The sequence below is a fragment of the Hemibagrus wyckioides genome, linkage group LG19, assembly GCF_019097595.1.
Source record: "Hemibagrus wyckioides isolate EC202008001 linkage group LG19, SWU_Hwy_1.0, whole genome shotgun sequence".
Lineage (NCBI taxonomy): Eukaryota > Metazoa > Chordata > Actinopteri > Siluriformes > Bagridae > Hemibagrus > Hemibagrus wyckioides.
Genome location: NC_080728.1, coordinates 5,182,521 through 5,200,000, shown reverse-complemented (window position 1 = coordinate 5,200,000; position 17,480 = coordinate 5,182,521). Strand labels below are relative to the sequence as shown.

Below are 17,480 nucleotides of genomic sequence, written 5' to 3'. Positions count from 1 at the left end.
CTTTCTACACGTTCGTCCAAAAAGCAAAGGCATGCTCGGAACGGCAGAACAGTATACTCAATTCGTTGGGTGAGAATTAAGATCCAGGTGTTCAGGGTGTGTGTGAGTTTTACACACATTCCAACAAGTCACAGGATTCAACTTGCCTTCTGAATCTGAAGAAAGATTTGATTCGTATCAAGCCGCATTGAGTACAGACAGTCACGATAGTCACCAGGGTGTGTAGCGTTAACCACAAACTGATGGTGTGATTTGCTGATTGTGGACGAACACCTCAGTGATGCCTATCGAAGAAACGTTGACGTTTTCACAGAGATTCAGCGCCAAGACACACTAACCATATCACAAATATTCAGCAACAAAGAGCTTAAAACTCAAGAATGTTTTCTAGGCATGTGTTAAGTCTAAGCACATGTTACAATATAAAACTGACCAGAAACAGACAAGAATTCCCAACCGCTTTGTTTAGTTCATGTTGGAGCCTAAAGGCTGTCAGTGACACGACATGACAATGATAAGGCTCTATGGCTTATAAACTGTCAGGAGCAGCACTATATGCTCTTTCACAGAACGTGATCTGATCGAAAGCTTCCTTTTCAACACGCGATACAGAACAAACACAAGAAAGGAGCTTGCGTACAATAGCACTGACGAGACAGGAGGCAGTCCCTGCAAACGCCATCTAAGGGGACAAGGACGGGAAAAAGATCGGGTCAGAGACATGAGCGGCGTTCAATACAGTATTTTTAACAACCAGAAGTGGAAATGGAAACGAAGCACTTAGTCGTTACACCAACACCACACCTAGAAGTTCAGTACATGCTGATTCTCAGAAAACTTAAGGGTATTAAAACAATCCAAGTATAACACAGATATAGTCCTGCGTGTTTGGAACATATTTAACAACCAACAGATTATTAGGGACTATAGATTTAGGGATTTACAAATCTTTTCATAAACCATTTGTGTCATCTACCTTTAAACAGAAATACTCCTCTCTGTCAAAATAGAAATAGTTTATTCTGTAGTGTGTACCCTGTTTTATGGCGTGTTTGACAGGACTGGACCTTCAAACACAAGTTTACTGTCACACCCTTGATTCTGTCTGAGGCCTTGCTTAGATGCTTAAGAAGAATCTGCAATACATGATGGCAAACTCAGGGACTTTAATGACCCTGAGCACCTCAGGGTTCAGGGCTTGTCTGCGACCCTGACCATGAACTAAAAAAGGGCCGATATCTGACCAGGGCTGCCCCGGGTTACTGCTGGAATCTCAAGGCCTCGACAAGCGGTAGAGTTTTTTTTTCTTTACAGGAATAACTGTACGATGCTCAGTGCGCTCAGGTATTTAGGAAGCTGTCGTCTCCACCCCCTGGTCAGGAGCTGCATAGTTCCAGCAGAATGAACAAACAAATCTGGCTGTGGCGTCCCATATGTCTTCCTCTGGATTAAAATAGTTTCGTTCCTACCCTGTTCCCTTTGAACAGCTATTTCTCCAAGGTTCGGCATGGAAAGTGGGTGACCTCTGAATTTCGATTTTGAGCAAAAGTACTGAAGGCAGACTTTCAGTACTGATTTAGTAGAAAAGAATCACGGTCGTCTTTGTACACGAAACACCACAGCGGCAAGCCTGTAATTTTATTTGCTGGTAACAGCAGCAGTAGCCTCCAAGACAGCACTGTGCCACTGCAGTGCAGCTGCAGCAGAGAGGCTTAGCCTTGCAGCCTGTCACACACACTCCCACTTCCCTGGGGACACTGCCACGAGCCGCTCCACATCTTACACACACACACACACACAGACGCACACACACTCGCTCGCTCTATCTCTCTCCTTACACACATGAATAAATAAATATCTCCTGAACCCTCACACACCCCGACCCCACCACTAATAGCAGACACTAGCATCGATGGCCTCTTTGTGCAATCTGAAACACGCTTTGCCATTAGCAGCAGACAGCCAAGCGTCAAGCTCTGTGCTTCCAGATTTTTTGGCCAAGCTCTTGGTATGTACAGCAGTTTCATTGGTTGAGTAGACTAGCACATACATACATACTAGGAAAAAAAAACAGGCTTATTTTAGTATATATCGAGTGTACCATCTTCAGCCATTCCGGTGACAAGCAATATCAGCGTCACAGAGTCTCGTAATGGGAACGGAAATACTTCTCAGGACACACTTGCACAAGTTCGCGAAAAACATCTGAAGCTAGAGGGCACAAGCGAAAAGTACACCAGGAGCAAAGGGAACTCTTGGCCACCGGAAAAGATAGTCTTGCACCATAGTTTTTTTTTTTTCTCCAAACCCTAGTGAACAGTGAACTAAAGAGAGAGCCGATGTTTTTTTTTTTTTTTTTTTACATTTTTTTTGTCAAGTCTGACTCTGAGTCTCTCATTCGCTGAGGCCAGCACTCAGACCGGCCAGTTCTCAAAGAAGTCAAAGAAAAGCGAAATCAAGCTTGAGACTGGACGGCCATCATGACACCCTGCCCACCCCCCATCCTACCCCACCCCAAAACCACCTCCCTCCCTCCCTCCCCACCAGCACCCCCTCAGCGGGAGAGTCCCTCCAGAGCCCTGGCTAACATGTCAGCCCTATTTCTGACTCCCTGGGGCGTTCGGAGAATGCATGTTAAAGGGGCGGCGTGGAGGAATGCCAAGGCACCTCAGCTCATCATGCAGCAAAAAAGGGATCCGTGTTGCTTTAAGTGCTCTCACATTTCCATGGCAGGAGAACTAGAGGAAAATAAATAAATAAACAAAACCAAATAATAATAATAATAATAATAATAATAATAATAATAATAATAAATTTAAAAAAATCTAGATATGTTAGTATATAGATAACCTGACAGCACAAATGAAACTATCAAGCTTGCTTTGGCATAGACAAAAAAATTAGAATTTTCTGCATAACTCCTGTGAATCCCTTTAACCCATAAGCGGCTCTGAGGTAATTTAAAAAAAAAAATTGCTGTATCAAGCCGAAGAGGACATCTTCCGTCTCTGTTCCGGTATTTCCTTATGTCCTGTTAAAGCACCCGAGTAAGGTGAGGAGACTGGCATCTCCAAATCCACAAGCCGCAATGTAAAAAAAAAACAACGAAGAAGCAGCAAAAATGGCATATACATAAAAATCAAACCAAAAAAAAAAACTTTGGCTATCCAAATATACATATATCATGTCAGAATAATAAATATTAATCGGAGTAGTTATTCTTGCAGTCTCTTTTTGGTGGGTACGTATTCATCGTTTTCGAGTCTCCCGTGTACGGAGAGCAAACCGCATGTGCAAAACGAGAGCGCTCGTGCCAGTCTCGCTCATATTCGAGGGAGGAAGTGAGTGACCGTCATGGAGGTGCTGGCCTTGTTGCCTCTCTTCACTCTGCCGTGTTTGCTGAGAGCGATATAGAATCCCTTGTAAACGGAAGACTCGTAGGCATTATAGTTATTTGGCAGCAAGGTCTCCTTGAACTTGCACTCGTGTTTAAAGGTGGGCTGAAAAGGAAGGAGAGAAAACCAGATCAGAAACACGGACGATGGAAAATATACACACAAGTTACGTACAAGATGTAGCACGTGGCTCTGCCGCTCCATGAGCACTCTTTTCTTGACTGATTGAGATGTTTGTCATCGTACTGATCATCACATTTTGTTGGAATGAACTCAGATTTAAGGGAAAAGGTGTTCACTCTGGATTTGAAACTGATTTATATACTGTAAAAAAAATTGTAATCTTATTCACTTGAAGAACGTTATACTTCTTTCATTATCTATCTAATCTAACTAGAACTGGAGGCATCTAGTGTTTGATTAGATTGGATTACATATCTAATAGAAATATCAACAGCCATTTCCCATACTTTTTAAAAACATTACAATATGCACTCGGCCCAAGTGAAGGTTAAAACTAGTTACCAAGTAAAACACAATCCTTTCATCTATCAGATTTAAGCCCATGTGGAGTGAGGAGCAGTGCTAACGTTGTCTTCATGTCCTATTGGAACGATCCTACTCCTCACTTCTGAAGCAGTGATTACGGACAGGTGGATTCGTACATATTTCTTTTGTCTTTTATTTTGACACCATCACACGTTACAATGTCAGCTACAGTAGCTTGCTGATGATAATGACACTATAGTGAAATATAAGCTAATCAATCACGAAGAAAAAATGTACAACATGCACAGAACGGTTGCTGATCGATGTGAATGAATATGAACAAAACATCTAGAGCTAACAAGCTGCATTTATATATATACGAATGAACAAAATCCTGTCATCCAGTACAGAAACTGTGCTCCCTTTCCAACCATGTTAAAACAAATCTCTCTATCATTCATGCGCAACGTCCTAGTGGGAAACTCGTATTTTTAATAATCCTAGGAGCACTTGAAGACAGCATAATAACTAAATAAACAAACTAATATGGCATGGAAATCAAGTGTAACAATAAACATACAAGTATGACATTATGATTTGTCCCTGTTAACTTTGGTGCACACTCAAGAGAATGAAAGTCATGGCATCTTTATCAAGGACAATACTTAACTTGAAGATTGTATTTTATATGCCATGGCCATAAAGCCTAAATAAACTAGGTTACGTTGACATATACAACGAGTTGTAGTGACAAAGTTACTAAAGATTATTAATTCTCAGTGAGTGCTGGTGACTACATGTGGGCTTGTGAACATCAGCAATGGGACAAAGTTGAGAAAAATTGAACTTTATGCCAATACGGAGCGACTCGGTACAGCGACTACCAATGGGAGTGAAGACAGTAGAGCTCACACACACTGCTCCGGCTTCATCTCGTTCGATATGCAAACTAAACACTGCTGAGTTTTATTCACGAACATCAAATCTGCCTCCGTAATAATTCATTTTATCCGCAAATCCCCCCCCCCCCAGATTTGCAAAGCTAGTTGCTCCACCCGATGATAAACATTGTTACCATGGCAACCAGTAGTAGACTAGTAAGGCCTACTGACGGCTTCACAGTACAGAGACCGGAGACTTGCGTGAACGCAGCTTTAGACCTACTTGGAGTGAGCTACTTGAAGCAGAGCAGATGACTGCTTAGTCAGGGGATCTAATAAATCACAGGCATGTTTCCTTTAGAGAAGAGCGGCTTTAATGAACAGTGCATTATTCTAAAGCCTCAAAATAGCTTAATGAAAAGTACACTGTGCAAACACCACTTTACAATATAATGACCTTGTTTTCGCATATTAAGTTGCGCACTAAAGTCAAGTGGCTTTTTAATAGAATTCATCTATGTAGTTTGCATACAGTGTAAGAAAATACACAACAGAGTGTGACGAGAGCAGGACAATAAATACACAAGGGCTGGAAACCGTAAACTATTTGGTGGTAGTGTAGTAGCAGTAATATATTCATTTAGTTTGTCTAAGAAATACAATATAAAAGACTGTATAATTCCTGCCCAGGCTTAATGCTTTCTGCTGCTACGAAATCTAACACTACTTCCATGTCATTATGTAAAAATAGGATATGCTACATCAAGTGCTATATTTTTAAGCTGCCAGCAAATAAATGAGGCTGAAACCCAGAATTTTGCTGCATTTGCATCATTAGCGTGATTAACACAAGTAGGATCTGTTCCAGGTCCTATTCATAAAAAATACACCTTAATACAATCACTCTTAGATGATTATATGAATCTTTGCCTGCTTTGATTTTGTGCTCAAATCATATTGGGAGGAAAAACGTGATCTGTTTTGTCAGTCCGCATTTTCTATCCCCTGATTGTTTGGAAGGTTAAAGGAAGCTGCTTTCCGTACAGTTTAATCGAGACACAACTTCAGAACTCATTCTGAGAGCGCTGAGCAAGATTGATGCTATGTTATGTTATATGTGCTAACAGTATATGTTATTATTGTGTAATATGAATGATCCTCACAGAATTTTATCTTAATGACCTACGTAATCCTGAATCTATATACATGTAGAAATTCTGCCCGAACTTTCTTCTGCAATTAGTGACCTGATGACTTCCTGCAATTTTAAAATATGCAGATGAGGTCAGATCATCAGTGTGTTTAGCGTGAAGAGGTCACGGTGTGTGACAAATTTAGATAGGTGTGTGAGAAAGGGAGCGAGGAATAACTGCTCATGATTACTAACCTTCGCACGATTCAGCTTTCGGGTAAACATGGCAGTAACGGCAATGAGAAGCAGTGAAGTGTAAGTGAAGACAGCGTATGTGACTGAAATAAAATATTGAAATATTTGACTATTAAACTCAACTACATGTGTAGTATAGTCATATAAAAGTCATATATATACTTAGACAAGATGACAAGATACTGTATATGTGCGTAATAAAACACAAAGTCTCTCTCAACCCTGTGTTTGAATAAGCAGAATCCATTCCTCAGACATTTTGAGACTGAGCTAATGCTGTAAACTCTCAGGCTACTGCAAGGTGATAAAAATGGCAGCAAGACTTTAATGGTTACTTTTAGCGGCAATTAAACCACATAGATATTTCAGGTACTTTCCGTATACACCCTATACAAACTGTCAGACTTTTATGCACAAATGAACAATAATTAATGATACAAATTCATCTTTAATATGTATCTTGGTAGATTTCATGCTTGTGCCATTTAGTGACCTTAAAATGGCATTTTAGTGGAACGTCCTCAAAATGTATATACAATATGGGGATTTTCAAATACCTAGCTAGTGATTAAGGCCTGATTGTGAGCACCATCTATAGACTAAGATTATGAAATTTATGAATTAATGCAGCACCTACAACTCCTTAGGGAGGACTCCTTTTTTTTACTTTCCTAACTGTATACATTTCCTGTTATCACTGTAGTTACTAAAAGCTTCATTATAGTTACTGAATAACATCCAATAAATATCTATAGGGTAAGATTAAAGGGGTTAATCGTTATCCCAGAGCCGATGTCAACAAAATATCTTTTTAAATATTCATTTAGAAGCTCTCCACCATTCAGCTTTAGTGTTCTCACTTCACATTCAAAGCTCTAATATGTTTTCCTTTGAGCTGACATTTGAAACTGAGCTGTCTTGGTCATGGTGTACTCGCTTGTCACAAGGGACCCGGATTTAATTGCGTAACTAAAGAGAGACTATCATGTAAAGGATGTTGAAACTTTCAACAAGGCTATAATGAGGGCAAACAGATGATGGGAAAAACACTAAGGGGTGATACGAAGGTGATGAGGACAAGGACTTCGCAAGTAATAAAATGAAGTCGTTGGGGTTTTTTTTTTGTCACTTTTCTGTACTTGCTGTACTGCAGTGCTAAATTAATATTTACAGTGTTGATTATCCCTTCGTTTCCATATGGAATAGGAATGCTGTTTGGATACATTGGAGACTTTTCCAGTGTTGTTACTTTGGTAAGTTTATTAATTGTGTGTGTTTACACGTTAATTATTCTGAATTCCATATGTAGTAAATGCAGTATACATGACTGTAATTGCTGCATGTATGTTCAACAACTTATACTCTATTATAAAACCTATAAGTTTTACTTTTTTAAGCTTTATTTCTGTATGGTATTTTACATGGTGATATAATGTTCATGTATTTAATTAATTATGTTTGTAAATTTACATATTTCTATTTAATGACCTGACAATATTTATTTATTTATTTATTTATTTACTTTTTTTTCGGAACTTACATATTTTCCCTAAAATTTTGCCCTTCATTTAAATACATAGATCTGTGATCCTGAAAGGGTTCTGCCTGAAATACACTCAACGTAGAACAATTAAGGGTTTCCTCAAAAGGGGCGAGAACCTTAAAGTTCTAGTTCAAACCTATTAACGAATCTAAACATTGACCATACCAAACTGCAGCTTACAAAACACTCTTTTTTTTGGAAAACGTCTGTGATTTTCATTTCTATGAGGACTCTTTGGAAACTAACGCAACTAAAATATACAAATGAATAAACAGTGGATTATTGATCATGTACAGTATCACCTGTTTTGAAATTTCAAGTCCTTGCACTTTAGTTCACTTCAATGATTTGGCTTCTCTAATAAAATTCTTCAGCCCATTAACAAAGCATTTATTAGGCTGAAATGAGTAAAAACGAGTAGGTAAGAGCTGAGTGAGAAATCATATCTTATAAATATCCGTAAGTCATTGAAATGTCATTGTTTCAGCTTTAACACTCAGCAATGAATTAATCCCTGCTGCTCTCACATCTGATAACAAGCCCCCGAGGCTAGGAACTGTGCGTTGGAGAAGAGTAACAAAAAAAGATGTGCAGCACACAGAAGGAGGAGGAGGAGGGAGAGGAGAAACACTGCCTTTAAGGATGCTGGGTGAAGTGAAACCTACCGCTCCGTACAATCTTCCCCTGCTGTTCATGGCGACGAACAGCTCGCTCTTCACGCCGTACAGACTCACCACCCCGCGCTCCACCGCGGAAATCTCTATCAGACCTGATCAGAAAGCACACACACACACACAATCCGCGTTACAATTCAGATCAATCCTGCAGCACCAAGAACAGCAGTAAGCAGGTGTTGTGAAGGGACGCAGTGCCTTTGTTCCAAACAGAACAGAAAAGCACGTTGAGATTAATAACACGACTCTCTATAGGTCTTACAGAAGTGCAGTCAGGACAGGACAGAGCGGATTCAGGACTTCCGAAGGAGTCTGTATAAAAATAAGTTGCAGTCTATCTATATCCGTCCAAGCATTCGTGTCATGTGGATACTTTACACTAACGGATATATTGTGTTTTAGTAAAGAAATGCATTAAATGTGCAAATATATATTCATTTATAGTGAGGAAGCTGTGCGTCCGGGCAGTGTGCGTGTGCGCGCGAGACCGCGCGCGTGAGCGCGTGTGTGTGTGTATGTGCGAGTGTGTTGCATTACAGAATTTCTGCACGCAAACTCACTGTACTGGTTCTCGTCGTGCACACCGTTGATCCGGCCATCTGGGAGGACCTGCAGGTGAAACCCGATGCCCACGTTGCAGTAGAGCCGTCGCACGCGCTTGATGCCCAGCAAATAGTCGTTCTCCCAGCTCGTGTCCGCCCTTTCGCCCGAGATGGCCAGCACAGAGCGCGACAGCAGGCTTTCCCAGCGGCGCTCGGGCCAAGTCCCGTTGGTAGCGCTGGCGCTGGGCGGCCCGATCCCGGTCAGCAAGCCCAGGAAGAGCACAGCGGCGAGCGGCCAGCGCGCGCTGGCCTCGCGGACCATACTGACGAGCGACCTTCGCGCAATGGCCATCCAGTTTACCTCGGGGGCACGTGGTGCGAAGCGCACGGACCTAAAAATACCGCTCCTCCTGTTTTCCTGCCTTCGGCATGGCTGCACGAGCTTATTTTAGCGTCACGGAGCTGGGTTTCAGGAGCGAAGCGCGAGCGCGGAGTCAGTGGGGGACGAAGTAAGAGCGCGCTGCGACGTGCGGTGGCTGTGCTGGTGCTGATAGTAGTGATTAGCATGTTTCGCCTCTTTGCTTTTAGGGGCAACGCCGGACCGCTCAGTGTGTGCGTGTGTGTGTGTGTGTGTGTGGCCCCACACTCACCGAACACCTATCACACCTTGCCAGGCCCCCAGCATCCTGACGTGCGACATCACTTTGTCTTCACGCACTGTCCCGCGCGATCGGGAGGAGGAGGTGGTGGGGGAGGAGCACAGGGAAAGTTGTGATGCGCGCTCAGGCACTAGCTGCTGCACTGGATGGGACTACAAGCGTCCCAATTTGGGACGCCGGTCATATGGCTGACCAGGCCGCTTCCTTATTTAGAAGGAAGGTGTAAAAACAGGTCACTTGTCACCGCAGAGCTATGGCCCTCACACTGCCGTCTGACACTTTTCCCCCCGTTGCCTTTTTGGAGGAAGTTTAGACAGGTTATGGAAGCTTAAGCTCTTTTATTTCCCGCAATGATAGCATATGGCATGATAAGCATGCGTGACGTCTCTTCCAGAAATAAAAGCCAATACAAAGCGTAGGGTTTAGATTGTAAGGATGCAGGGTGATGCTGTACCAAACGCGCGCGCCACTCGGTATGCCGTGACGTCAGTGCAGCATCTCTCGTTCAGTGGCAAAATTGCATCATTTACTCATGAAGTCATCTTTATTAGTTACTGCATTTGACATCTTGTTAGAATATATTATAATTTACAAGTCTCATACAGGCAAAAAAGAAAAAATAATAATTTCAACACCCTACAAAAGAGTGTTCCCTTTCAACTTTCTAAGCAACTTTTAAGAAAATTTTACTAAAAGTGCATTGCTATGGATAAATAATTACAGAATATATATTAAAAAAATGAGTTTTTTTGTTAGGTTAAAAAAAATCCTCCCACAATTCAGTGTACCTCTCTGAGGAATTCCACTACCTGGCAGAAGGCTGCTCCACTGGCACAAGTGCACAGTCATATGCTGTATCATCAGCTGTCTTAAACATGATGCCAGAACCCTGATTGAAATAATGACAGTCCAATAGACAGACTAAGCCTTAGATCGATAGCTGTGTTGGAGTGGCAGTATGATTCTGCTGAGTGACTGCTGAGAGGACGGCTTTACATCTAGCTGTTTTTAACATTGCACTGACATGGCCTCTTAATTTCGCTGAGCCTTTTGGACAGCATGGTTCGAGACAGGGTTAGAGACAAGTTAAAGGAGAATCCAGTATAAAGTGTTGAGAGTTGGGATGAGCCTTGTCTCTTTTAACTAAGTCTCTAGACCTGCACTGAAGGGAACATCAAATTACAAAATTTTAAAATTTATTTACATCACTTTTAAGCAATACAGTGAGCCCTCATGGTCTGTGGGTGGGGCGGAGTCATCTTGCAAGAGACCCCACCCATCAGGATAGAAATGCTGCATCATACATATAGGATAAGATAAAGGTGATCAGTCAGAATAATATTGTTTGTGCAATTGATTTGCTCTCATGACTCTGCTGCACCTTTTGATACAGTTTTGTTCGGTACTTTTGTGTGTATAATAAGTGCATATGAGCAAATCATTTCTGACACATGATCTGCTTTGAATTGAACTTTCTGCTATTTATATAACTCTCTGATAAAAGGTCATATCCACTGTGAAAATAATAAAAATAAAAACTACAAGCACAAAAAATTTTCTCTAATATAATCCAACCTTTTTGTGTTACATATGTCACAGTATCAATGGCTTGCAACTGCTATAGACAGTATACACTGTAAAGTCTAATAGAAGAAAGCATAAATAATATTGCTTAGTGTTTCCTAATCCAGGTCATCAGATAGAAGGCACTTGTTTTAGCAACAGACTGTGACTGAGCTGATGAGATAAAATGTACAGTACCAGGGCATTTCGGCTCAGGATGGAGAAACACTGACCTGGAAGACAACAATATGTCCATTCTTAGACAAGGGGGAGGGGTCAAGCACATTGTTAGAACTAGGTCAGCCGGTAAATATCAGGAATAGAGAGATGGCAGAGGAGCGAGTCCTATATGGGACAGTGCAGAAGATTGCTTGTTGCTGAAATTTTCTGAAGTCCAGCAATGAGGTGGAAGCTACCAGAGAGAGAGAGAGAGAGAGAGAGAGAGAGAGAGAGAGAGAGAGAGACTACACACCCTAACTCTGCCTCAACACCTTATCGCTGTGTCACTGTATTACCACAGTTATTCATTTTGCGATATATTTTTTAGCATCTGCTTTTTTTCTCATTACTATTTTTCACTTTGTTCAATTCCTGCTTCTTTTGCTCTACCATGCAATACATAAATGATTTGCCATGCAAATTAAGCAGCATTGAACTGAATGAGAGAGAGAGAGAGAGATACTGAATTCAATGAAGTGTGTGGTTTGTTTTCCTGTTTCCTGAGACCAGGTTCCAATAAGAGCAAAGGCAGGGTCTACGTGTAGACTTAAGCTGTTCTCAGAAGCCCCCCACCCCACCTCACCCCAGTATACTAGAGTCATGGCTGTCAAACATAACTTGAAATCTGAGGACTGTAAGCAGGAACGTCATGAATGTTACTTTTGTCTTTGGTCAGCTGTTTCTCTCTCTCTGTCTTTCTCTCTCTCTTTCTCTCTCTCTCTCTCTCTCTCTCTCACACACACACACACACACACAAACATACACACAGTCCCTCCTTCAAATATAATTCTAAATTGTTAATACTGATACGGCCATACCAGTAGGTTTTGTACCCTTGAGGAGTGCAGCAGTGTGAGTAACGAGATCTACTGCACCTCAAGCCCTTTAAATTAGGTTTTTATTAACACAGGGTTGTACAGTATAAATACAACAGCTGAGAAGAGGCAATAACAGCAGGCAGGGAATTACCCAAGCATGACATAAGGACCATGAATGTCCATTAAAAATTTAATACTCCACAGGCGGGCAGCTGTATTTTCACGTCTGGTGGGTCTCGTGACTTCCTAATTTCATGGAAAAACCTGTGCAAATGTATAAAAAAAGATACGAAGGAGTCATGAAGGAATAATACAGTTTTAAAAACCAGGCCAACGTTATCCATAATTCAGGATTAAAGGACTCATGTGGCAAAGCACTGTGAGTCTTTCTTTTCGGCTTCTGCAAGTACAAAAGCTAATGGACGTACTGGTTCAACACAACAATATACACCGACTGAACTCATGTAACCTTGAACAAACGTAATTATTTGCCAATCATGTGGCAGCGTCACAATGCACAATGCTTATAGTCATGCAGATACAGGTCAAGAGCTTCAGATAATATACAAAGGGAACATCAGAATGGGAGGTTCGGAAATGGGATCTCATAGACTTTAAAAGTGGTTATAAGATTTCAGAAACGGCTGATCTCCTGGGATTTTCAGGCAAAACAGTCTACAGAGTTTAAACAGAAATCAGACTGGTTTGAGTGGAAAGGAAGACTCACACGTAGATAATCACTGTTTGCAGCCATGGTGAGCAGAAAAGCATCTCAGGATCACACAACATAAGATGAATGAGCGACAACAGAAGAAAAAACACTTCGGATTCCACAGGAATCTGATGATACAGTGGGCACAGACTGACCAAAACTGGAAAAAAGACCTAGCAAGTCTTTTTCTAATCTACAGCTGTCCAGTTTTAGTGATCCTGTGTCCAATGAAATACTCAACCCAGCACTTCTGGCACCAACCCCTTAAGCCTCAATCATGTCAAAATAATGTGAAGCTCTCCACCTGCTGCGACATGGATAAGCGCATGTATAGGTGTTCCTAAAAAAGTGGCCAGTGAGTCTATATCTACATATAGAATACCACTGAAGGAACAACTAAAATGATTTTGTGGTGCTTATTTCCACATACAGGTGACGTAGTGTTGGTGACTGAGATCTGTGTCAGAGTGAATGAGCTGTATTTCCTGCAGATTTCTTCTCCAAGCCAGACTCCAGCATGTGTGGCCAAGCAGTCTTAATGCTCCACAGCGTGACTGAGCTGACAGGATCAGAGGCAGAAGCATGGTTGGTGAGCACACTGCATCTGCCCCCCTGCAGAGAGACAGAGAACTCGAAGTACTAAAGCACGTACTGGGGAATGACTCAGGCATAAATGCTGCCAGCTTACAGATCTAGAGGTCATCACTTTCTGTGCTGCCTGGGATAAAAGTCTGGTTCAGCGCAGTTTTTTTCTCTGAACGATTCATCATATATCAGCTGAAGTTCCTCCGAAGAGAAGTGGAAGTAATATTCTGAATTAAGCATTGTTATTTTTAGTGACAGTTTTTACATCTTTTATGAATTAGTCATTTACTTAGAATTGGCTTATGAACATAGCTTATGGACGACAAAATTAATGAACAAATGGTATTAAGTGCCAAGACTATCACGCTTGACTGATGCTATAAACTACTAGCTAGTGAATTTATAGTAATGTTACCCTGAAGTAGAGCTGCATACAGTCATCCAGTGTAGAGTCTGTCAGCTCACTTTTAGGTTTTTCACACTGTGCTTAACCCCGGGTTATTGTCGTTCTAAACACTGCTTTTAAGCCCGGGTAAAGGAACGTTTCACACCTGTAATTTGAAAGCGGTGTTAGCACTGCTTTTTACCTGGGGTTATGAAATCCTGCTCCGGAGCAGGTGTTAACCCCACACTGTGGTGCTAAATTTGTTCGGTGTGAAAAGGAGCAGTGTTTGCTTGTTGCTGCTGGATGCTTGGCAACAGACAGCCAATCAGAAATTGAGCAGCGAGGCTCATGTCACGTCATTAACAAGAAACGCACATTGTGTAAACAGGTTGCCTGCTGTTCGTCCAATCAGTGACAGTGACACCACAAATATGCAAATAAGAACGTTAACCCGGGGTTTAGGAATGTACAGTGTGAAACGTCTGTTAACGAATACCCAGGATTAACAGTAAGGTACAGTATCAGCAGTGTGAAACGTGATTACAGATAACCCAGGATTCCGTTTATCCGGGGTTTAGGATGACCCAGGGTTAACAATTTCAAGTGTGAAAAGCCCTTTTGAGTGGTTATAATCTGTTCGATACAGCAGGTGGGTTTGCCAGTGTACGATGCCAGGGTTGACAGATTTCAGCAAAAAGGTCCAGCCCAACTACATCTCAAAAACTCATTAACCCCCAAAAATTCAGGCACTGGAAAAGACACATTTTTTATCTTTTTTCATGGGAAACAAGGTCACCAAATGCAAATGCTTTTTGCTATAATCCCCCATTCCCATTTCCTTCCTTTATGAGGTTCTGTAACCCATAAGGGCTTTTCACACTTGAAATTGTTAACCCTGGATAAACGGAGGTAAACCTTGTTAAATGGGGCGGTGGTAGCTCAAGTGGTTAAGGGTCTGGGTTGTTGACGTGCAAGAACGGGGTTCAAGCCCCAACACTGGCAAGTTGCCACTGTTGGGCCCTTGAACAAGGCCCCCAACATCCCCTTACTCCAGGGGTGCTGCATCATGGCTGACCCTGCGCTCTGACCCCCAACCCCCAAGGATGGGATATGTAAGAAAGCATTTCACTGTACTATAATGTATATGTGACAAATAAAGGCTACTTAGCTTAACATACTGCCTTAAAATCCATCCAAATCCAACTGGCCCAATGGAATTTTATTAGTGCTTGTTGCAGTTCCTATTGCTGATCACTAGTTGCAGTAGTAAATCAATCAAGCTAAAATGCATATTTAGAAAGAAATGTGAGGAAATCTATAGGGCACCGACTTATATCTGAGAAATAGCAACATTAAAATAATTGTTGGTCACTCCACAAAGGCAATTAAAATGGTATGGAGTTGTATATTAGCACTTTATTAAGATTTTCTCAAATGTCTCTCTGTCCAACCTGATCCTGTGGATAAGCTGCCACTGAAGGAACCATTATTCATTTGAGAGCCTATTTTATCCAATGTGTTCCAGTGAGGCAGAATATGAAGTGCAGTAAGAACACATTTCATTCATTCATTCATTCATTCATTCATTCATTCATTCATTCATCTATCTTCAGGATTGCAGTGAATCCAGAGCTTTTCTTGGGAATATTAAGAAGTGTAGTATGGGATACACCCTGGATGGGTCACCAAACCATCACAAGGAACCATGCGCACAAGTTCACACACTCACTCACTTACACTGAGGGGTAATTTATCAGTATTTTATTTTATTTTATTTTTTTATGAGAAATAATTCTAAGAAAGAAAAATAGAATTTCTTCAGGAATACTTCAGGAAGCAGTGCAGACTTCAAGACTGACATGCAAGGAGTGTTATTAGAGACTGTTTCAATGGCTTACAATAATTTCTTTTAAAAATATATATGAAATACATATCTAATATCATATTACACGATTATTACAGGGCAAAATACAGCTGTGTTTACGAATCATGATCAAGCACATCTCATAAATCAGTGGTCATACCACCTGATGAAACAGATACTGTTCCCTTCTCAGACTTCAAACTTGAAAATAATCACTAAGAATTATGTTACTGTAGTAATCTTTTTTTTTAAAAGCATCTTTCTACTTATCTACATAAGTTTGTTTAGACTGTAAGAGTTTACAAATCAAGCATAAATAAATAAATAGGTGTGCTGTGACACTGCATCTGAAGGTCATGAACTTGTCAGTAAAAGCAGAAGAAGAGAGTTGAGAGCAATTACAGAGTAAAGCAGGTCCTTCATCACCTCAACAGGCAATGACATGCCAAAGACACACACACACAGACACACACACACACAGACACAGACACACACACACACAAGGAGAGTGCTTTATTGCATCAGTAATTTAATATGCTTTAATACTCAAGTTTAATTTGAATAGAGAGAAAGAAAGAGAGAGAGAGAGAGAGAGAGAGAGAAAGAGAGAGAGAGAGAAAGAGAGAGAGAGAGACGAACAGAGAGAGATGATACTACAGGATGAAACTGTCATGTCACGGTGCAACATTCTGTGTGGTGTATTTCTTGTTTAAAGTAGCAGGACCTTTGATTCAAAGATGTGAAGGGACTCTAATTTCAGTTCAGGTTTCAGTTTCTATCCTGAAAGCGAAGCAGACCTGATTAATTACCATAAATCTTTCCAAAAAAATTTACAGAAAACATTTTTTTTAATATTCCATACCAGTCTTTAATAGAAACATACACACAAACTGACTAGAGCTGACTCTGTGTTACAAGAATATTACTGTTTAGACTAATATACTGTATATGATGGTGTTGATTAATCTTATGTTGTGGTAGCGTAACACCCTGAAGGGTTGACATGTTGTGCTTTCTGAGATGCTTTCCTGCTCACCACAGATGTACAGTGTGGATATTCTCCACTGACCTCTGTCATCAACAAGGCGTTTCTGTCAGCAGAGCTGATGCTCACAGGATGTTTTTCTTTATTGCATCATTCTGGATAAACCCTAGAAACTGCTGTATGTAAAATTCCCAGAAGATCAGCAAGTGGAAAAAAATACTCAAATATTGCAAAACAATTATGTCATAGTAAAAATCAGTGGTCAATATTTTCTTCATTCTGATGTTTGATCATTATCTGAAGCGATTGTCCTGTGAGTAGGTGTAGAGATGTTCCTAATAAAGTGCACAAGGAGTGTAAATGTCAGTTATTCTATTTAAAGGATTTCTCCACAAGCTAAATCATGTAATATTGGTCTTAAATAACGTCCTGTTAAACGATATTGCTGACATTAGAAATGGTGCAAAATTCTGAAAATAGCTGTTATGTTTAGTTTGGAAAGTACCAGTAACCCAGGAACAGATTTCAGAGGAGTGTGTAGTGCACCTCACTTCTTCTATCTCTCCCGCCGGAACCCAACACCAGGCCACTGAGCCCAGTGCAGGAATGTAAGACATTCTATCAGACATTCGTGGGCCACTTTGCACGTTCTCACCCCCTTCAGGCGTCAAGTGCACCGGCGGCTATCTCAAAGAGAGCGTGAAAGCATGAGCACCTTTCCTCACTGGCTGATCTGAGTGCCAGTAGGACACACATGCTAGGAATGGGTGGGTTAGTGG

The 17,480-nt window shown here is 41.1% G+C and overlaps 1 protein-coding gene across 1 annotated transcript; it reads right to left on the bottom strand.

Moving 5' to 3' along the window:
- Positions 1-2,553: 2,553 nt before the first annotated feature.
- Positions 2,554-10,941, bottom strand: fgf6b (fibroblast growth factor 6b). Its single transcript, XM_058416687.1, has 3 exons — positions 8,930-10,941; positions 8,361-8,464; positions 2,554-3,500 (listed from the first exon to the last, which is right to left on the bottom strand). Exons 1-3 carry the CDS (start codon positions 9,261-9,263, stop codon positions 3,324-3,326), a joined length of 615 nt encoding a protein of 204 aa, XP_058272670.1. The 5' UTR covers positions 9,264-10,941; the 3' UTR covers positions 2,554-3,323.
- Positions 10,942-17,480: the final 6,539 nt, after the last annotated feature.

Bases quoted from the DNA above. Each gene is read 5' to 3' on its own strand.
- fgf6b (XM_058416687.1), bottom strand. From the start codon at position 9,263: ATGGCCATTGCGCGAAGGTCGCTCGTCAGTATGGTCCGCGAGGCCAGC. The intron at 8,465-8,929 runs GTGAGTTTGCGT...CTTTCTGATCAG, and splicing joins GCACGACGAGAACCAGTACA to GTCTGATAGAGATTTCCGCG. The intron at 3,501-8,360 runs GTAGGTTTCACT...CTTCCTTTTCAG, and splicing joins GGGGAAGATTGTACGGAGCG to CCCACCTTTAAACACGAGTG.